Source organism: Plecotus auritus, assembly GCF_963455305.1.
Source record: "Plecotus auritus genome assembly, chromosome: 3".
NCBI lineage: Eukaryota > Metazoa > Chordata > Mammalia > Chiroptera > Vespertilionidae > Plecotus > Plecotus auritus.
Genome location: NC_137772.1, coordinates 85,997,213 through 86,019,937, shown reverse-complemented (window position 1 = coordinate 86,019,937; position 22,725 = coordinate 85,997,213). Strand labels below are relative to the sequence as shown.

Sequence of the window (22,725 nt, the reverse complement as noted above, 5' to 3'; positions counted from 1 at the left end):
CTGCTCCAGCCAACAGCACAAGATGAAGCCCGGCCGCCCCTTCCTAGAAGCACTTCTGTTCCTCCTCGGCCCAGCTGCAGGGGCTTTGGTGACCCCTGGCCCCAGCCCCAGCTCCTTGCCTTTCACTGACTTCACCTCTAACTTCGTCTCTGACTCCGGCTCCATCAGCAGCTTCGGTGCCTCCAGCTCCAGGGGTAGCTCCGGTGGTAGCGCCAGCGGAGGCTTCGGCTCTGGCTCTGGCTCTGTGTCCCAGGTGAGTAGGCTCCAGAGTCTGAGAGCTGCATTCATTCTTTTCCTCTTGCTTTTTGGGGACCTGGATATAATTTCATGGATGGCTAGACCTGAGCACTCTAAAAGATTTACGACTCCCTTTGTTAACTGTAGGCGTCATGGAAATGAATTAAAACCTGGGTGAAATAATTAAATTGTTAGCAAGAGAGATGACATCTGGGTTCTCCAGCAAGCGGCTTTCAGGAAACAATCTAAGCTTTAAAGAGGGTCTCTAACCTGCCTGCACTTTAGAGTGGGAGGAGGAATGGGAGGGGGGCTCCAAAAGCAGAGATGCCCAGGTTCTATCTTCTGTGAGAACTGTTAGGGAAGTTGGCCCTGCCTGTGCAGCTCCAGAGAAGCTTATCCAATTAATTTACTGCCCAGCAGGGCCCCTGCGGATGGTGAAGGAGAGCCCTGGAGGGAGAGTGAGCCACAGTGCTCTCATTGGAGCCCTGACGGTTTCTCTGAGCCTGGTTTGTAAAGGAGATGGGCAACAGAAGTAGCGGGAGGAGACATTGGTCTCTAGGAAAGTCTTATTACACATAGATATTTTCCCAGAGGAGTAATAGTTCTCTTTCAATCTTCCTTATAGGGAATTTTTAGAGCCATTTTTAGTTCAAAATAAGAGAGGTAGCAACAAAGTAAACCATGTACTAGAAAGAAACTGGTCCAGCTGGAGGCTACATCACAGAACGCATAGTGAGCTCAGTTCTTTGGGGAATGAGGCCTATGGACCTTCTTTAAAGAAATAGAAAGAGGCATGGTGGGGTGAGAGATGAGAGGGCAAGAAGCAATTCCTCACTTCTCTGCCTACATCAGCTCTGAGCCTTTCAGTAGGAGCTTTGCCCTGCAAAACCTAGGCTTTCCAGGCTCAGGTGTGAATTGGGGTGGGGGAGTCTTAAATCCCCCAGAGCCCATTCTGCATTTCTGTGATCTTTACTCACAGGTCAGGTCTTATGTGATCCTGTCTGAATGGAAGGGCCAATGGGAAAAGGGGAGGAAAAGACTTTTGTTTGTTGTTTTTGTTTTACCAACAGGGCTAATATAGGCAATACAAATTTATTGAATAAAAAATAGTAAGGATAGGATCCAGATAGAAATGGCAGCAATGGTGTTCATTGGGTGCCTAATAAATGCCAGGACTATGTTAAGTGCATATTATATATTATCTTATTTAACCCTAAGAGGTATGTAAAATTAACGTTCCCATTGTAGAGATGTGAAAACGAGGCTTATAGAGGTGAAGCCATTGGCTAAGGTCACTAAGCAATCAAGTTCTGTAGCTCAAACTGTCTGCCCATGCTCCTCATCATCTCTCTCTATGCAGCTTTCTGTATTTTCAAGGCATATAGATGAAAACTGCTTATTTTTAAGAGGTGAATGCCCTGGGAATCAAGATTATGCACAAATATTCTTTGTAGCCAGAAATCAGATGCATCATTTTATTTCATTTAACTAAATGATTTTCATGGAGATAATTATAACTTAACATTTTTTAAATGAGACAACAATAATAATTTATTTTGAAACTTCACCACCAATCAGAAATCAACATTTGAGTAAAGTGATTAGCTAAAATAACAGAAAATAAAATGTAGGTCAAGAAACAGAGAAATCTAAAACACCTATTATCTGATAAGGAGATGAATATTTAAAAGTAGATAAGAAATGGTAGTTAAATTGTGGTTAGAGGTTTTAATTTCTTTCCTGTTTGCTTATCTTCCTCGGTGAGTCAGTATTACAATGCCAACTTCTTTTTTACGGCAGACAGCAAGGTGTTATTTCCACTGTAAACCCAGTTTTCCAGGGCTGGCTGTCAGCTTGATGAGCTCTTTGGAAAATGGTGGAAAACCCCTTCATAACTGTCATTGAGCAAATTCCAAATGTATCATTTTCTGTACTTTGAAAATGTTGAGTGCCATTATTTTATGCCTTGAATCTTCACAGGCACTTAGACTTGGCTGCTAATTAGAGCCAATTTCAACCTCAAATCACAAATGTGAGTCGCACCTTCTGCTGTAGTGCTCAGAGCACTCTACATGCCTCAGGTGCCGCCCTCCAATGAAGGGGCCGCCATCAGGGTCCTCATTTCATAGATGAGAAAAGGCTCCATGCTTTGCTCCACACAGTAACTGGCAGAGTCGGAACCGGAATGAGTCATGTACTTTTGTCATCAGGCTAAGAGGCTGTTGAAAAAATGTAGGCTTTCACCATGAAAATGAGCCTGATTCCCTTGTCTATACCTCTAACACAGAGCCTGGCACATTGTAGACACCAGTAAATGTTAACTGAACACATGCTGAGTTAGGGCCTGCCAGTATAAGGTGTCAGGGTCTTATTTGCCCTCCACAAGGGGAATCACATACCTTCCCAATAACTAAAGGGACAAGCACTTGCCTTTGTCTTCCATTCTCCATATTACACACACATAGAGTTTAAGCATTCACCACAGAGAGAGACCCATCACCATTAGCTTCATTGTCTTTGAATTCGAGGAGCAAAAATATCTCTAATGGGAGGCACTGATCAAACTTATGGACCATTTTGATGTCAGCTGAGCACGCTGGGCTGATGATAAGCAGGATGGCAGCTGGGGAGTCTGCAGCACTGGGACAGAGATGTTCAATAGAAGCTTGTGGAATGACTGTCAGCAGGGCTTATAATTATTTGCCTGCCTTTCAGGTGAACTTCAAGATGAAAAGTTGTTAGCTAGTGGTTTCTAGTTGATTGTTTGAGACTGCTTGATGACCTGCAGTGTTTTTTGAGTTGACAGAGCTTTTCACAGAACTCGAAAAATGGTCCAACCCTGCCTTGTGCCGCTAATTAACCTTCCCTTGTCAAAATGCAATGTAAGACTCTTTTTTTTTTTTTATTGGCACGGTTATTATAATAAGCTATTTCTTCAAAAGCCCATGATATATTGGTCCTTCTGTAAAAGGCTTGGCATGCTTGAGCTGGAGTCTTTCTATCTTCAGAGGGAATTATAAAGCTGGTTCCAAGGGAAGCTGGCCTCTGTGACAGGTTCCCAGTGTGGCTTGTCCAGTCCTTATTCATCCTGGCAAAGACCCTTCAATTCCCCCCCTCCTAGCCCTGGTGTTCAGCATAAACTTGCTTGTCTTTCCTCCTTATTCTTCAGTTTTTGTAGGTGTGGGTGTGATTGGGAAAAAGAAATTGAGGGATTGTTAGGAATTTACTTGGCATAGGGAGTTTGGGGTACAAATATATATATATGCAAAAGACAGAGATCACTGATGGAATAACTCTTTTTTTAAAAAAATATATTTTATTGATTTTTTACAGAGAGGAAGGGAGAGGGATAGAGAGTTAGAAACATCGATGAGAGAGAAACATCGATCAGCTGCCTCTTGCACACCTCCCACTGGGGATGTGCCCGCAACCAAGGTACATGCCCTTGACCGGAATCGAACTTGGGACCTTTCAGTCTGCAGGCCGACGCTCTATCCACTGAGCCAAACCAGTTAGGGCCTGATGGAATAACTCTTGATTACAGAAGCATCTAGGTCCATCTTGCTTAGGAATCATGGAAGTTGGTGGACATTAAATGCACAGAACTCACAACCTTAGCTGCAGCCAGCTGATCTCCTAAACTTTGAGAGGAGTAGCCTGGATTTATTTCACACTCTGAAAACCATTGCTCTTCTCTTGATAATTTCAGAAACAGATACTGTGGGTTGAGGTCCACAGGTGAGCTTTGGGATGGCGGGCAGGTGAGATCACTGAAAGGCACAGCCAGGTGGCTGCCAAGAGTTACTCTGTAAAGCAGTAGCAGCAATAAAAAATGTTAATTGTGGCAGGATCCCATTGGGAAAGTTCAAAGGGGCCAAAAGAAAAACCACATCTTTCAAACCTGTCATTTTAAAATATGCAGTGGCAATGAAGTGTGAGCCTGAATATTTTAAAAAAACATCAAATATTTTAAAATGGCTTTTCTGAAAGTGGTAAGCTGGAAAACCTAAAAAATTTGAACAAGACTTTCAAACTCATACATTGTTCAGTTTTTAACAAATGGCTGGTTTCTTTTCACTTTGAAGGATGTTAATTATACTGTTTCCCAGGTGAAGAGAGGATATGAATTTGCATTGTATATTTTCACTGTAACCCATATCCTTGATGTTTTCCTCATTCCTATGGGGGGCGGGGGTTGGGTTGGGGTTTGGGTGAAGGTGAGGAAAAGAAAATGAGTAAGTAGAAGGAAAAGGAAAGTAACATGTACTGATCACCTACCGTGTGTGCCCGGGACTTGGTTTATAGCACGCAGTTAATTTGAAGGATAACCTGGGAAGTAGGTTATCTCTATTTGACAGATGAGGAAACGGAGACTTAAATAGGGAAGTGACAGGTGCCGTAGGCTAAATAGCCCTCTCAGATGGTGACTAAAGAAAAACTGACTTTATTTAAGGAAAGGGGATGGGGAATGGGACATCCAAGGGAAGGGCTGCACAGCACCGAGCCAGGGGAACACTGGGTCGATGGTGGCAGCACCCAGGAGCTGGGGTTTCATCCTTATATGCAGTCATTGGGTTTGGGGGCTGAATTGGGGGGGCGGGGGGCGGGATTGGAATGCAGATGGAGTGCAGATGTGTGATCAGGTGCCTTCAGGACAGTGTCCATTCCTTGTCTGGTCTGACTCCTGGTGTCCAGCAAGCTTTTTTTTCTGGTCCTTTGTTCTCGTGTGTAGGGAAGCTTACAATGACCATTATGGATTATATTGCCCCATAGTCCTGTCAGATAAGTGGTAGAATTTGAATTTAAATTTAGGACTCTCATTCATTCTTTATTTCCCTTTCCTTACATAGTGACAGTAGTAATTTTATTTAAGGCTCCTCAAGAAAGGAGAATCTTCTTTTAGATAAAGGTGGCTAACACAGTGGTTTAGCCCAACAGGTGGGAATGTGGCGAAAATGCTAAGAGTAGTTACTGCCCGTGACTCATGGCAGTTTTAGCTTGTTTCTATGATTCTATTCATTTATGTATTGGACTCCACTTGCTTGCCTCTAAAGCAGGGATGGGCAAACTTTTTGACTCGAGGGCCACAATGGGTTCTTAAACTGGACCGGAGGGCCGGAACAAAAGCATGGATGGAGTGTTTGTGTGAACTAATATAAATTCAAAGTAAAGGAGCGGAGGGGAGAGCAAGAGAACCCTCTGCTCTTTCGGCTCCGCAGGCCGGATAGAACAGCCGCGGGCCGTAGTTTGCCCACGGCTGTGAGTCTAAGCACTCTTTTGACAAGCCAATTTCTGTCACTCCAGTTGCCAAAAAGCTAATTTCTCAGCTTATTACTGATGTTGAACTTATTTTTATTTATAGTTTTCCAATTTTACCGGCTCCAAGGATGACCGCGGGACCTGCCTGTGCTCTGTTGCCCTGCCAGACACCACATTTCCCGTGGAAAGAATGGAACACTTGGAAATCACAGCGCACATCCTCTCCCAGAGGTTCGAGAAAGAGCTTTCTAAAGTAAGCATTTTCCCCTCTCCCAACAATATCTTAATAAGAACAAACAAACAAAACAAAACTTTAAAAATTAAATTTATTGGGATAACATTGGTTAACACCCTTATGTAGTTTTTAGGTGTACATTATAATTCAACATCTGTGTACTCTATGGCATGCTCACTACCTGAAGTCTAGTTTCCTTCCATTGTCATATATTTTACCCCCTTTATCCACTTCACCCTCCCCCCCACCCCCTTTCTCTTCTGGAAGCACCATTCTGTTGTCTGTATCTTTGAGTTTGCTTTTGTTGTTAGTTCACAAAACACTTTTATTCAGGACTTTCTAAGCAGCTGTTCTTCATGGCATCACAGACAGCATGTTTGCCTTCTCCGGAGGCTTTAGCGTTTATTTACAGCACACCTTGAAGTTCTTTACAGGAGGAGGAATGAGGGCACGGGAAGACACGGGATGGGGATTCTTCACGCCATGGATACACTCACAGCAGGATTGCGGTGCTCATGCCACTGGAAAGAGGCCTGGAGCTCTCCCTGCAAACCCCAAGTCTACAATTGTTTTTGTTTCATTGCCTTTAATTCCTTTTGGTCTTCTTCTTGGTCTTCCCTCCAACTTTGCTTTCTTTTCTTTCCTCTCCTCTGTCCTCTTCATGTTTTATTTTAGCTTCCTTTTCTTTCACTTTTTCTTCCTTTTCCTTTACCCCTTCCCCCTCCCTTTATTTTTTTAAATTTCTTTCTCTGCCGCAGTCCTTTCCCTTGTCCATTCCTCCTCATCTTTCTTTCCCATTCCTTAATCTTTTAAAACGCTTTTTGGTTTTCTCTTACTTTTTGGAAGGCCCTTCTCTTTCTCTTCCTCTTCCTTCTCCTCCTCCACTCCCACAAATCTTCTGCCTCTTATACTCCTTCCTTTCTTAAGCTTTTTATTTATTTTCTTATTTCCTCTTTTCAATTTACTTCCCCCCCCCCTTCCCCTTTTGGTGGTTATCGTCTATTTGTCGCATTGGGAACAGTACATTAGACGTGTCCAGCATTAGACCAAAAATTAAGGCTTCCCTGGGAATCTGAATCAAGACTAAAAGGTCACTTAGTCTCGGTAGAGACCTTGACTCCACCCCTGGTTAGCCCTTTCCTCTAGTGGAGGAGGTTGTCCTGCAGGGCCTGACTTCCTCTGAACTGGCTGGGGCAATGGGACTCCAGTTTTGACCCTTTCTGCCTTTTTAGCCAACTTAAAAATCAATTAGAAAGGCTCCCATTTTCTGCACAGGTGAAGTTCACACTGGGCTATTATCACATTATACATTATTAATTACAAATCCATTAATTTACAAGGAGCTCTGGCCTACCTGCAAGATTCCAAATAAGTTTTCCCTGAGACATTTAAGTTTAGCTACCACAATATCCAGCATAGTTATCCTTTAAGACAAAAATTATGGTGAGGCTGGCATCCTGCTTTCAGCCAGAATTGGTAGATAAATATTCTAAATTTAAATGAGTGTCCAGGAAAATGTGTTTGATAACTCCAGGAACCTAGCTTTTTAAGAAATAAAATGTCCTTGAATTAATCAGCAGAAAAGGCATAGCACTAAATTATAAATTCCAACCATTAATATTCATAGCCTTATTCCAGCATAGTCAAGTACAGATAAGAAGTTATGCATAAAAACATAACAAGTGGAGGAAAATCCTAGGTAAAGATCTCTTCAGTTAGAGTCATTTGCTTTGAAATAGTGCAAGCTCCTGATTTGCATGTCTTCTCTGCTGGCAGGAGTGTGAAGGGCAGTGTGAAGCCCCAAGCTGCTCCAGAGAGCATGTAACTTGCCAGTTTGTGAATATGGGGCATTTAATTCCAATTCTGTGAGAGGGGCAGGTGGCATCTGCCTTGCTAATAATTGGCAGGGAGGGAGTTCGGAGTAGATGGGAAAACTTTGAGTTCTGAAAATGTCAGCAAGTTGTCCTAAATATATTTGTGATTAAGGCCTAAGAAAGAAATAGTCCTGCTTGTTGAGATTTGCATATTAGATAGGTGTGACAGTTGATAATAAAAATAATGTTAATGTTATGTTTGTCATTTTCTAAATGCTTCCATTTCTAGTCTACTCTCAAGGCAGATAGGCCCATGTTTTCCTTCCCATTTTAGGGAGGGAAAAACAGGTTCATAAAGGTAAAGAGACATAAGAGTAAAGGTCATTGCTCTCTGGCTGGTTAATCCCAGTTCTCTTTCCTCTCAGCCATACTGCCACCATCCTCCAGTGCAGACCCAAGAAGAGAGGCAGTAGGTCACTAATGCCTTCAAATCCAAAGTTATCTCTTCAGCTGAGGGCTTTTGAGTTTCCAGGTGAATTATTATAGCTGTCCCTAGGTTGCCTTGGAAATCACCGTTTATCTAGAGGCCTGGGGGAATGCCCATTTGGGCAGACCAGTAGAAAAGGGTTTTCACTGCCTTACATTGATTCATTATCTGCCAGTACACAGAGAAGACTTATGTCTCTAAGATGCTGAAAGCGTTTTATACTTCTCTGTTGTTTATGATACGTCCTCTTGTGACTATACTTAGGAAGGGGACGACACAAAAGGCAGTTTAGGATTTTATTTCTCTGGAACGTTATGTTCTTTGGGGCAAGTTATTTAATATCAAGCATTTGCTAATAGCTCTTCATGCATGATAAGGATGAGGCAGCCTGCAAGACATTTAGGCAACTCATAAACAAGCAACATTGATTGAGCAATGTTTTGTGCAGTGAAATATAATAAATTGAAAGGTCAGATTGAAAAAAACACACAAAATCACTGTTTCTCTAATAATTGCTGTAATTTATTGGGTATCCATTATGCTAGGCACTTAATACATATTATCTCTAGTCTGCACAATAATCTTGTATCTTGATACCTTTATCCCCAATTTATAGGAAGAAACTAAAGCTTAGAGAAATTAAGTGATTTGGTCAGATTAGAGTTCATGTGGGTGTAACTCTGAGGTGCTTCATATGTTGTGATGGTCAATTCAAGCTCATTTAATCTCATTGCATTATTTTGAAAGATATCATCATCATATCTAATAAAACCCTAATATGCAAATCAACCAAACCACAGAACAACTGGTCGCTGATGCACACTGACCACCAGGGGGAAGACACTCAATGCAGGAGCTGCCCCCTAGTGGTCAGTGCGCTCCCACAGAGGGGAGTGCCACTCAGCCAGAAGCTGGGCTCACAGCTGGTGAGCACAGCTGTGGTGGCAGGAGCCTCTACTGCCTCCGTGGCAGTGCAAAGACATCCCCCAGAGGGGTCCCGGACTGCGAGGAGGTGCAGGCTGGGCTGAGGAACAACCCCCCTAGTATTAAAATAAGAGTATGCTGCAAAGTATATTTACTTATTTCAACTAATCTGTCCATAGTTATGATCACAGATTTTGGAGAACTGGTAGAAACACAAGCCAGACTAATTCTTTAGTTTAATAGCCTGCTGTATTGCATCCTTATTTATTGCAGGACCACATTTATTGTACAGAACAACAACAAACATTCCAGAACAAATCCCTAAACAAACTTTGATTCTTAGAACCCATCAATGACATAATATGTGTACAATAAATATAAGCATGGACGCTCTGAATGTTAGGCTGTGAACTGAAGGCCAGGATAGATGAATCTTCTAAAGCTCAAACTTGTAGTGATGAGGAGGAGCCGTGGGTAGAGACATTGACACGGGATATGTCTCCTTAAGGCTAGACCCGCATTCTTCCGCACATCCTAGGGCAAGTTGGGCTGCCTCAGCTAAGACTGTAGCTTCCAGAGAGCTGGGATGTTCTCAGAATTTTCCCTGCCATCTCAACATTAAAGATTTGTACATGTGAAAGTTTTATACTAACAACCCACTTGGATTAGTAAAGTTCAGACTGTGAAGTTTTTCTGGCTCATCCTCAAATTCTCCCCCGTCTTCCGAGCTCCATAGATGATTCCAGTTTTCCTGAACACAGTCTAAGCTGAAAGAACCTAAACCTTCCCCAAACAGATCTCCAAAGACCTTTCATTTAGTGGCTGAACTAGTGCCGGCACACCACACATACTCATAGCAAACAAACTCCAAGTTATGCCTTGGTTTTCAGAGAGAGCCGCATTTTATTTAGCACAGATGACAGTTGAGTCATTCATTTTTGTGGAACAACAGCTGTGACGTGCCACCAAAATGTTCCAGGAAAGCAGAGGGTGTTTCATTTGTTCTAAGAGCTGGCAAGGCCAAATGCCAACAGGAATACTCATTTCACAAACTTTCATTTATGCAATAGATTGGCACTTTATTTGGAGGGTCACTTATTAGGTTTCATACATATATATGTGTATATATTTAACCTCCTTATCTGCCAAAATATCACCAGCCTGATCATCCTCTGGGTGATGGCACATCTGATGGCCGTGAGCATCAGTTGCCCGAGGAGATACATGAGCAGTGCCAACGGCTGCATTTTCAACTTTCATTAAAATCCTCTCCGCCTGAAGCCCTGGCTCTTTAGGTCTGCGGCCTATGAGTCTATACTAATTTGCACAGCGGGGTTAAGTGGAAGGGCTAAAATGACAGAAGTTAGGGCTGCCTTTAGTATTACAAGGATTAGAGGCCAACATCTGGCCCTGAATTCATCCAGGCACTGTGGATCAGCTACATGACATTAGCATGGTTTGGGGAAAAGTATCACTTATGTTCAAATGTTTAAAAAGAATGTAAAACCAGCAACTTATAATGAGCAGATCCTTAAAAAAACCCCCAAACCATGGCATTTCTTTTAGAGATCAGACACAGAAAGAACCAACTGTGTTTATTGAAATATCCATTTGGCGATTCCAATTATACATTAAAATACCAAGGGAATTTCTGGAAGTATTTTAATGATCAGACATTTAAAAATATGCAACAAAGGTATAATTTTAAGGTCTGATTGCAATTAGCAGTTTTTGGAATAAATACAGGTACACTTAATGAAATGTGCACATACATTCATATACTGTGTAGTAAGTTAAGTCTTTATGCCATTTTATAAAAGGCAGAGGGGCTCAAAACTCATTACATATGGTGACCAAGGAAAGAATTGTACTTAGTGCATTTCTTCTTCTAGAGCAGTGGTTCTAAATGAAGAAAGGGTGGTGGTAGTGGCGGTGAAGGTGAATTTGCTCCCAGGGAACACTTAGCAATCTCTGAGACGTTTTTGGTTGTCACACCTGGGTGATGGGTGGGTGCCTTTGGCATTTAGAGACCAGGGGTGCTGCTAAACATCCTGTAATACACAAGATAAGATCTAGTCCCCAATGTCAATAGTGCTGAGGTTAGGAAACCCTGATTTAGAGCATGTGCTTTGAAGGGAGAGTTGATTCAAACAGTTTAGTGTGGAGAGCTGATATCTTCAAATATTAATTCAGAGATGAAAATGTACTTGCAAATGATGATTCTGAAACAAAATTATTTTTAGTCTATGTAAGTGCAAAATCCACCTCCCCAATTGTAGGAATATATTTTTTATAGTTTTGATTTGGCTAGATGAAAAAATATATTGTGAAATATATTTTTGATCTGTTTCTTTAATGATTAACAGCAATCAAATTGCCCCCAAGGGTGTGGTAGTAGAGGAAGACTGTATGATCCCACTCTGAGAACTGACTTGAGGTTTTTTTTATTCCATTTTAGGTCAAGGAGTATGTCCAGTTAATCAGTATCTATGAAAAGAAACTCTCAAACCTAACTGTCCGAGTAGAGATCATGGAAAAGGATTCTATTTCTTACACTGAATTGGACTTTGAACTGATCAAGATAGAAGTGAAAGAGATGGAGAAGCTGATCATCCGGCTGAAGGACACTTTTGTTGGAAGCTCAGTAATTGTTGACCAGCTAGAAGTAGAGGTAAGAGGTGAACTCACTTCTCAGTGTATTAATAATAAATGTCCTCAGTTATCAGTGGTAGGTTGAGGATGTACAGATCTCTTTCTTCGGACTTCTAATTCTGTACTCTCTCAGAATCAGGTGACATATCCTGGTGTTCTGCTTAGATGGTAAGTTAAGCACAAGGGGGACATATTGACTGAGGAGCAGGTGTCAACTAATGATCAGGGTCATGTCCCAGAGCCAATGGCATTTACATGTCTCTAGAAAGGAGATGACATAAAACAACTTTATGGACAACATAGACCAAGTGTCTTCTCTGTTCTAGTTTTATCTTCAAGGGACTAGAAGCCACAATTTACCTGATTTTGGACTCTCTAAGATCTGTTTCTCCTTTTGGGTGATCATGTAATCCTTGATCCCTCTTGGAATTTCTTTCTACATTCTGGCAACCCTTTTTAAGGGAGGTTCTTCTGAGTATGTTTTAGTGAAGCCTTTTAAAGTCTGTGGATAAAGACCATGGTTGAGTAATTTATATCAATGAGAATTTACTAGCACCATCATGACATAGGCTATAATTGAGAATTCTAGTTACATATTTTAGAATTTAAGTTTTTTTCTGGCTCTCACCACTCATTAAAAACTTAATTATGATACAACAGGAGTAAGCACGAGTTTACGGGAGAAGGTTATTAGAAATGAACATTAATGGACATTTGTGGGTGCTTAGACTGAGCCTGTGCTCTATTATTGAAGCTGTTAAAATCTTTGCCATTTTTTTCTTGTCACACACATCTGCCTGAGATCTGACAGGCATTCACGCAAAACCATAAAATGTACTCTTCCAAATGAAACCATTCAGGAGAATCTCGGGTGCATTCTCTAGCGATGTTTCACTAAGTGACAATTTCAGCCTCGGAATGTTTATGAAAGAAACTGCACAATAATATAAAGTCACTCTGAATTTTTATTTTCTTAGATAAGGAATATGACTCTCCTGGTAGAGAAGCTCGAGACACTAGACAAAAACAATGTCCTTAGCATTCGCCGAGAAATCGCGGTGCTGAAGAACAAGCTGAAGGAATGTGAAGCCTCTAAAGATGAACACATCCCTGTTGCCCCCCCTCCTCCTGCTCCAGGTAAGCATGTCACATTTCTACCACTTGAGCCAGGCCCCCAGGAGCCTAGAGTGGGGTGGGGAAGGGATTCGGATTGTAACCCTAAGCAAAGATGGGCATTTGCCGTCCTGAGTTTACCCTTCCATGTCTTAGATCTCCTTCCCTAGTAGCTTTACAAACTATCACATTCTGGAGCTCAGAGAGGAAAAGCACGAACAATGAGTTGATTTAAAGCAAAATCCACATGTTACATATATCCCCTCTGCATTTACTAATAGGACAAACATCCCTCAGTGACGGAGTTGCTATCAGGGGGCCTGTGAGAGGGTCTGGAATCTGCATGGCCTCCTCACTCTCTGTGGGTTGTAAGGGCTGATTAGCTCCTTTAGCTGATGAGCTGGGTTTATGACTTGAATCTAGAGTGAGAGGAAGGGAGAGGGAGAGAGAAAAACATTCATTAGTTGCTGGATCAAACCTGTAACCTGGGTATGTGCCCTGACGGGGAATCACACTCAGACCTTTCAGTGTACAGAACGACCCTCCAACCAACTGAGCCATCTGGCCAGGGCTCTCTGTGCTCTTCTTAAGTGCATGTTGAGCACCTGCTGTATAGTGTGTCCTGGGATTCAGTGAGGATTTAACGGGTGGCCCCACATGTCCTGTACTTGTGGGTGTCTCCTGTTGTCCCTCCTGGACTGAGTTCCTGGAGGGCAGAGGTGGCATCTCTCTAATGAATCACACTTGGGGTCAAGTATAGCATAGAGATGGTTGCTCCATAAGTACCCCGTGAATGTGAATGGAGGCAGTGGAGTGTAGGGGCCAGGAGCATGGTTTTGGGTCCCCAAAGACCGGAACTTCCCAGCTACGTGACCACAGTGAAAAGATCCTTAATCTCCTCACTGTAAGATGGGAGAATAGTAGTGCCTGCCTTGCAGGGTTGCTGTGAGGATTAATGAAACAAGGCTTGAGGAGCTCAGAGCTCTATGATCGGCACTTAAACACTGGCGGTTGTTATTATTACTAACGAGGATCATCAAAATGAAAACCTTGCTGAGAACAAAGGCAGTGCCAGGTCATTGTGCGCTTCGGCACATCCCTCCGGGCGAACTGAAGCCAGCCTCTGCTGCAGCAGTCAGCCCTGTCCTTTAGAGACACCTTGTCACAGGGAAACAATTGCTACAGGCCGTGAGCATCTCCGTCTGAATGAGGACTGTATCTTTTCATCAAATGGTCAGCTTTTGCTATTTTCATTAATTCCTATTGTCAAACCTGTTTCCTTTTAGGCCCCGAGTTTCCGGATCCTTGTCAGTGTGGCTGGCTTCTTTAAGGCTTTAATTAGATGCTGCCATAGTTTTAAGCCTCTTGGTCCTGTTCCTTCTGCTGTTGGGAATCTGCAGCAGTATGACATACAGAGGAGGTTTAGGACAAAGGCCATGTTCTGGCCTCTGTAACAAAGTGAGGCTCAATTGGGTCTGGGATCAGTGGTGTCAACATACATTGTAAATGAGAGCTCGTTGTGCTAGGCCACTAAGGGCTCCTTGAGAATAAGAGTCGAAGCATTGATACCCCCTGATAATACCTGAGCAAGACTTTCTTCCTTTTTCTCCTCTTTCTTTTTTTAACCTCAGCAAATCTTCCCCAGGGAATAGATTTTTCTGGCACAGTTGCCTATGCATCCCTTAGATTGAGGACATTTTGGAGCAGCAATGAACATTCAAGGCCACCTAGCCCAGACCCATCATTTTTCAGAGGAGTGGACTTAGATGGTGAGGATGCTGCTTTTCCCGAGGCCACATAGGTAGTGACAGAGCTGAGGCTGAAATGCAAGGCCCTTCCCTTCCTGGTCATCTCAGGACCGACAGTGTCAGGCATCAATAACTCAAGGGCAGTCACGCCGGAGAAAGAACACTGCTTAGTATCTAAGGAGGAAACAAGTTAGTCTGTTGGATTATTCTCGTTAGAATATTTTCTCCCAGAACTTTCCCCTAGGTCCTCACACTTAGACTTTTGTCAGCCATCCCAGCCCAGCTGTGTTGTTTAAAGCAAATTGGACCCAGATTTCCTCTCACTTTCCTACAACTTTGGCTGTACCTGGATCCCAGCCAAGCCACTTGGCCCTCCTTCAGCTTTGTTCATATTATATTTATGATGTTTATATTAAACTGACTTTTTGTCATGCTTTTAAATCAATTTCTTTCACTTGCTCTCTTTCTGTTTGGATTGGTTGATAATGCAGAATTGAAAAATCCCCAGGCTCCACCAAGTTGTGAGCCTGTGGAGACTTTAATTAAAGTTCCTCACTATTATGGGACTTTAAAATCTGGCCTCTCTGCTGTTTGGACTGTAGAGTTGCACTGAGCAAAAGAGCTCGCATGCAAGTCTCAGCTCTGAAGTCTTTCTGTGCCCTCTTGGCCCCTCCCTGCAGCTGTGGTTTGCTATCCCTGTGGTCAGCTTGGTCTTAGAACCAGGACATGCAGTGAGGGTTCAATAAAGTACACTTTACATTTGCTTTATGCTGCAAATGGCATCTTTTTCTGCTTCATTTCATAGAACTTCCTAATCTAAAATAATTGGCCGCCTGCTCATTAACTTTTTTTCCTGAAAACAACTGACTGTCTCTCTGTTTCCCCCTGAATCTAAATGACTGTGTAGGCAAAATGTGATGGAAATGTTCAGGGGTTGATCACCATTGTGCTCAGAAATGCTAGGCTCTGTGCTGACACAGGAAGGTGCTCAGTAAATGGTTGGTGGCTGACTAGGGTGTGAAAGATTTGGGGTGACCTGCCAAAATCACAAGCCTAGGGGAAGAGCAGAGTGTTGGGTAGCTTATATCCAATAATTCAGAGTCAATTTAGTTTTAATTATTTTATAATTATTACCATTTTAATTGCCTAATTTTCACAAGTCAAGTGTATTCTCCTTTTGGCTCAAAGTTCACTTGTCCAGGTGAGAGAGCACATTGATAGATCTAAGATTAAGTTTCCTCTGCAGGTATATAATCTTCAGCTTTAAATAAAAGTGCTAACCATGATACTTTAAAAAAGCCAAGTTATGAAATTTAAAGTTTCATCATGTGGCTTCCCAGGATATTTTCAGAATGTCATGGCAATAGCTAATGAATTACATGGTGAAGAGATTGCCAATCAAGGCTACCATTGTGTAGAGGTACCTTGTATGATGTTCTAGGAAGTGAACACCAGAGTCTTTAAAAAATTCAGATATACAGTAGGAGAGAGAGCTGATATTTTATAAATAAGGGTAGATAAACTGGTTTTGAGAGATTTGATTGGTGTTTTATTCCCTTATTCCACAAACACTGTAGGGCTGGTCCTGTTCTGGGTTACCAGGATGGGTATAAAACCACTGTCCAAGAAGGGAGATAGTCACATAGACCTTCAATGGTAACATGATAGTTACCATTCACTAAGTTACATGTACCTACCTTTTCTCTATTTCTCCAAACAGTCCTGCAGAGTCGGTATTAGTATTTTTCTTAGAGGTTAAGTAACTTGCTCAAGGGTACACAGCTAGTAAGTACTGGGGTCAGGACTGAATTGAAATCTGCCTGGTAATATTCCATTGTGCCAGGCTGCCTTCCATAGATGCTCTAATAGAGAGAGGTACACCTGTGACTCCTGGAATGACAAGAAAGTTCCAGCAACCCACCAACCAGATTAATACCAAATTACCTTCTCTTCCTTACTTGTTGAGGAGCTCAAGGGGCACTTTTGCTCTCAGTTCTATGCTGTGTTCTCTTCTAGCAGAAAATGCAAAATGATTCATTGTTTTTTCATAGTTCTTGTGTCATGGCTGGGCTATGGGTTGTTATGCCAGTAGCAGGGTAAAGTTGGGATGGAGGGGTAAGGAAGGGAATGGAGTATCTCTAACATACTCCTGAAATGAAGGAAGAGACCGGGAGGTGGGGGTCGATATAGGAGGGTTGGGGAGAAGCTTAGAGTAGGTGAGGAAGTGGGGACAGGGTCGGGGACTCTGGCTGGGCTGGATGAGCAGTGGGTACTGGCTGTCAGTTTCAGCATTGTTTCCAAGACTGTTTGCTGCCAGGAACCAGGGAAGTCTGCCATAGCTTTGCATGGCTATAGTCACATCTGTAGTATTGGCAACAATGCCTAGTTTTTTCCCTGCATTCACTTTTCACCAGAGCCAGCATCCTAAAAATGGCCCAAAGGAGACAGAGGATAAAGTAAAGATAGCAAACAAAACAAAACAAAAACAACAAACAAGATTATTTAGGAATGGTTGGGAGGTGAGGAAAAGAGATTTAAGTTCATACAGCTTTAATAATTATACCAGGTATAATTTTAATTTCCTGGCCAACATGTGAAGTGATGAGCCATTACTATTATTAGTGCTAGTAGTACTGGTAGTGATTTTAAAGAAAATATTATTTTGGTTTTTTCATATATAAGGATTTCCACATCTAGAACAGAGTAGTTTATTATCTTTAACCCCATGGTGATGATTGAATTAGTTATATGCATCTTAAATTTTCTTTAAATATTTTGTGGCTATTGGCTTGGAATATTTCCTTTCCAGGAAGGCATGATTCAATTAAGCAAACAATTCCTAAGTCTTCTAACCTGCAAGAAAAAAGCGACTTTCTTTCATTTCCTCAGAGTGAAAGGTAGTTAAATAAATAACTTCTCAGGAATACATTTTAACTAGAAAATCCAGTTTGTAGCATATGGAAACTCGAATACTTTTTGTTATCATTAAACTGAACACACCGCTAACTTTATTTTAATAATTATATATTGTTTCATAAACAAAAGCAAACAAGCATTCATCTGAGAGATCACGTTTAGGAGAAGAAATAATAATTTATAATTTTATTTATTGTTTCTTTATGGGAGCAGTCTCTTGGCTGAACACATGTTGCTTTTTTATTTATGAAATGGCGCATGCATTATTAAAATAAACCAACGACTGTGTTCTGCTTAATGATATGCAAAATTATTTGAGGTTGGGTACAGAGTGGTTTTATTTTTCTACCTGTTGTATGGTTGGCTGGCTTTCCCATCAGCTGCAGATTTATGAGAGCATTTAAGGAGCACATATTTAATTCTGGGACCAAAAAGCACCAGCAGATTGGAGAAACAAAAGCAGGATTTCTAGTAATGGTTTCACCTCTGATCAGTCCTTGAGTGAGGTAGGGAGAGGGAGAGACATTTAGCAAGGAGGAGAATGGGTCAGGAGCAGAGACTCAGAGGCAAAGTTTTGCTGCCCCCCCCCCCCCCCCACGCCTGCCATCCAATGCTAACCTCAGGCAATTTTTTGGAGCTCAGCTCACTTTATATGTTCTCCAAAGCTCCAGTCATAGCTACAATTCAGGTTCTGCTCCCTCCTCCCCCACCTGCTCTGTTCCAGGCAGCAGGATGAGGCAAAATGTCCTAAAACGTACTTGAAGTTGTATTTTTTTTTGTGTTATCCAAGAAACAATCTCACCCATTTTTAAGGGTATTTATTAAGAGCCCAGAAAATGTGTGTTCAACTCTTTGAATAATTATTATAAAAATATGGACGGATTTGTGAACAGGTGGTGTCCCTCAGCCTGGCCTGCGCCCTCTCTCAATCCGGACCCCATCAGGGGATGTCAGACTGCCGGGTTTTGGCCTGATGGGGCGGAAACCCGGCAGTCCGACATCCCCCTGAGGGATGTAGCAGTGCCAAAGCAGCCGCCGCTCCTGCTGTGGGAGTGCACTGACCAGCAGGGGGCAGCTCCTGCGTTGAGCGTCATAGGACTGGTAGACCGGTCTTTCCGGTTGTTAGGTCATAAGGGTTGCATATAGATTTTATAGCTCAAAAACAGTTTGAGCTCACAGGCATTTTAGAGGAAATGCAAGGTGAAGGGCCATTTACCCAGCCTGAGTCATTCACCCAAGTTTTACAGGGGATATCAATTCAGTGGACCAGTGAGTCTGGTCCCACTTGATTGTACACTTTGTGACAACGACAGAATAGAATGGGAATGATGAGGCACTTGCCTGTCATTCTGTGGTGTAGTACAGTGGTCGCCAACCTTTTGGACCTCACAGACCACCAGTGGTCCGCAGACAACCGGCTGGCGACCGATGGTGTAGTAGAACACAGCAAGACCTTCCTTATAACTCCTGCAGCAAGATAATCACAAGTGATCTATGTGATGGGGGCTATGCTTTGGGCACAGAGCAGGCAGTGTTGCCCTAAAATAACTCCCATGGCTTCTCAAGGCTGAAATCCTACCATTATAGAACCATCTTTCTGTATCTTTAAAATATCACATTTAAAACTTCTTCGATTAAGATTAGCTTGGGGCAGCCTTGGTACTGGGTATGGATATGCACTTGGAGTCCCAGGCAAAGGGAGAAAGGTGAAGGGAAAGGAGAGTTGCCGGGGACAATCTTCTCCTTCATCATATTCTTCCTGACCCTGGCACCTTCTGACTTTATGAGAACAGGGTAAGATTCTGAGATGATCCTGCTTTCTTGATTTTTCTATAAGAAAAAGGAAATAAAATACTATTTGCAAAATGCTCCCTGATAGAAGAAAATATATTAAATTCCCCAAATCCTCTGTTTCTGTCTTTGTGCCGTCCCTCTAATCTTGGCAGTTTCATTATTCCCATTTTCCAGATTGAGAGCCAATCCATGGAAATAAAAGGTAAGTTCTTTGTGGAGCTGATAGCAGGTTTGCAGTGAGACTGAAACCAAGAGAAGGTTTTGGCTCTTCTCCGTTAGAACCACTGTTGTGGTTCTAACATTGAATTTCAATAAGACAACTATTTATGCCTTCCTTTAGTTCTTAGGATAATGAACTGCTTGTATCTTGTCATTCATTTTCTCTAAGAATGCCCTTTTGTTTTCTTGTTTGTATAGGGACATGTGCTCACGGTGGTGTGGTGAACATCAGCAGACCTGTTATAGTTCAGCTCAACTGGAGAGGGTTTCCTTACAAGTATGGTGCCTGGGGTAGGGATTATTCTCCCCAGAATCCAGACAAAGGGCTGTATTGGGTGGCACCTTTGAATACAGATGGGAGATACTTGGAATATTACAGACTCTATAACACACTGGATGATCTGCTATTGTATATAAATGCCCGAGAGTACCGGATTCTGTATGGTCAAGGTAGTGGTACAGCAGTTTACAAAAACAACATGTATATCAACTGGTACAACACCCGCAGCATTGCCAAAGTTAACCTGACCACCAACACGGTTGCTGTGACTCAAACTCTCCCTGATGCTGCCTTTAATAACCGCTTTTCATATGCTAACGTTGCTTGGCAAGATATTGATTTGGCTGTAGATGAGAATGGATTGTGGGTGATCTATTCAACGGAAGCCAGCACTGGTAACATCGTGATTAGTAAGCTCAATGACACCACACTTGTGGTGCTAGAAACTTGGCATACCAAGCAGTATAAACCATCTGTTTCTAACGCCTTCATGGTTTGTGGGGTTCTGTATGCCACCCGTACTCTGAACACCAGAACAGAGGAGATTTTCTACTACTATGACACAAACACAGGGAGAGAGGGCAACCTAAACATTGTCATGCAGAAGATGCAGGAAAAAGTGCAGAGCATTAATTATCACCCTTTTGAACAGAAACTTTTTGTCTATAATGATGGTTACCTTCTGAATTATGATCTTATCTTTGACCAGGAACCCCGCTAAACTATTTAGGTATTAGGGCAAGAGAGAAATGAAATATTAGTTGAAAAAATGCTATTCTCCACTTGTTTAGATACCTGCAAGGGTATCAGAAGTATATTTGCTTAGCACTAATATTTGGGAGCATAGTTCTACCACACTAGAGACCTAAGATATTTGTCCTGATTTGTCTGCCTCTTAGGATGCATTTCCCTCCTGAAATAAAGCTATTCCAGGGTGGGGTTGTCAGGGGTCTAGGAACATTATGGACCCAAAAAACCTTCAGTGAGGTGACATCTGGAAATAATGGAACATAAAGAGGACTCTGTATGGTTTCTGGGGGTTCTTTGTACAGCAGAGAGGCTCAGAGACCAGTCTCCTCCATATAGCCCAAATAATTCTTCCATATCTGATAAAAACCTGGGGCCTAATTATGCAGAGTAATACCTGAAGCTCCTTGAAGGACCAAATCTCTAACTTTGTTTTCCTGTTTGAACCTGAAAGGGTGTTTTGTATGTAGCAGATAAGTAAATTTAGCGTGCTTGTATTTTATCTGTAAAATCCTCTGAGTTTTCTGGAGAAAAGCCTTTTTGTATACTGAAGCATACACTGAAAATCAACCCCATGTGGATCTGCAGAAGAGGCTCTGGATTATTTCCCCCCATTGTCTACTTATATGAATAAGTAGAACCCAAAGATAGCTTGGAAGATTGGAAATAGATTTGCCAACCAATTATTGCCCCCCCCCCACATCTTCCTACATCTTCTTTTTTAAATAAAAATTAAACAGTTTTTTTCATGTAACAGATATGAGATAAAATTACCTTTTTCCCCCTCATCATGAATGTTTACTTACATGACTCTAAGACTGTAAGAAGATCATATGGCAGAGATAAAATGGCAGCATGTCTGGTTATATAACAAAGCCCTTGGAGCATATGTGAGACTTGTATGAAGTCATATCAATTGTTTCATGCAATTTTTGTCTTTGTTTAAGACTGAAACTTGTAAGAAAATAAATTTTTTTTGAGGAAGAAATATAGAAAACCTGCTGCAAGTACATCTTCAATCAATGTAGTTTGAAAACCTTGTGGGTGTATGTGCTTCTGCGCTTTTGGAGGCTTTATCATCTGGTCTTGGTATATTTTTTTCCTAATGTTCATGAGTTCTGCTCTCTAGAACTGGCTCCCTCAATGCTATACTCTTCTTTTTTAAATAAATGATTAACATGTGCTTTGAAAAAAATTGTTGTCTTTTGTTTTATTTACTCTTTTAATCTAATTAGAAAAAAAAACTCTTAATAGGATAGCTTATACTTTGCTGTGAGGTACAGAGAATGGCTACCTCCCAAACAACAAAGCCTGGGAGATCACATACATGACGGCAAATAACATTAATAGCTTTTAAAGGAGTCCAAAATCAGGCTGGTCTTTTCATTTCCCTTTAAAATCCATTCTTTCTGGCAGCTTTTGTTGTCTGAGACTGCACTCTTTTCTGTTGGGATATGACCTTATGTACTTATTAATTTGCATGACTGATCTGATTATTTCCAATGTTAGACTATATTTGTGTGGCTTATGTTCCTTTTCCAAATGAGCTATTAACATGGGTCAGGAACCTCCAGATCTTTCCCAAACAGGAGGTCTTACACAGCAAGCAAAGGGACTTACTGGCCATACTAGGGAGAGAGTACCTTTATCAAAAAGAAGGTGGAGGGGCCGGGTGACCTAGAGCTGGAAGGACAGATCGACAAAGCTGGTGTAGTCTTACCAAAACGCTAATTTTTAATCTATGCCAAGCCTTTTGAGGCAGGTGGTAGCTGTAATATTTAGTATTTTTAGCAGGATTTTCCCCTGTCATTCAAAGCTAAACATAGAGACCAAGTATGGCCTTCAAAATGCAGCAAGATATGAAGATAAAGACAGGTATGTCATGTGAGATACAAGTTAAAAACAGGGATGTTATATTTAATCTGGCCCTAGGCAATTTTCCAGATGAATGTTTCTACTGAATACACAGTATGACCTCTGAAGATCGGGAAAAGAGGCAGGAAGCCAAGGTAACTCTAGCAATCAGCTTCTTATTTAAACGGCTACAGAAGCATTTGCCTGAAAATTTCCTTCAGGACCTTCCCATTGGACACAGTGGATCAGCTGGCAGTGGCCACCTGCAGAAAACCTCCCTGCTGGGAAGGTTGAACAACTGAATGGATTCAGATTCCATGGTTTCCTACAAAAAGTTATACAATACAAATTTAGCTCAGATTCATCAGCTTGCTTTTTTTTGGGAATGAAAAACAACAACTATGTACACATATTTAAATCAGCTTTATTGAGAAGTGGTAAAATCT

General features: G+C 41.8%; 1 protein-coding gene across 1 annotated transcript; it reads left to right on the top strand.

The window, feature by feature from the left end:
* Positions 1 to 21,620, top strand: OLFM4 (olfactomedin 4). Its single transcript, XM_080661777.1, has 5 exons — positions 1 to 253; positions 5,600 to 5,749; positions 11,415 to 11,627; positions 12,586 to 12,745; positions 19,597 to 21,620. Exons 1-5 carry the CDS (start codon positions 23 to 25, stop codon positions 20,397 to 20,399), a joined length of 1,557 nt encoding a protein of 518 aa, XP_080517903.1. The 5' UTR covers positions 1 to 22; the 3' UTR covers positions 20,400 to 21,620.
* Positions 21,621 to 22,725: the final 1,105 nt, after the last annotated feature.

Coding starts and splice junctions, on each gene's coding strand:
- OLFM4 (XM_080661777.1), top strand. CDS start 23: ATGAAGCCCGGCCGCCCCTTCCTAGAAGCACTTCTGTTCCTCCTCGGC. Junction 254..5,599: donor GCTCTGGCTCTGTGTCCCAG/GTGAGTAGGCTC, acceptor TTTTATTTATAG/TTTTCCAATTTTACCGGCTC. Junction 11,628..12,585: donor TTGACCAGCTAGAAGTAGAG/GTAAGAGGTGAA, acceptor TTATTTTCTTAG/ATAAGGAATATGACTCTCCT.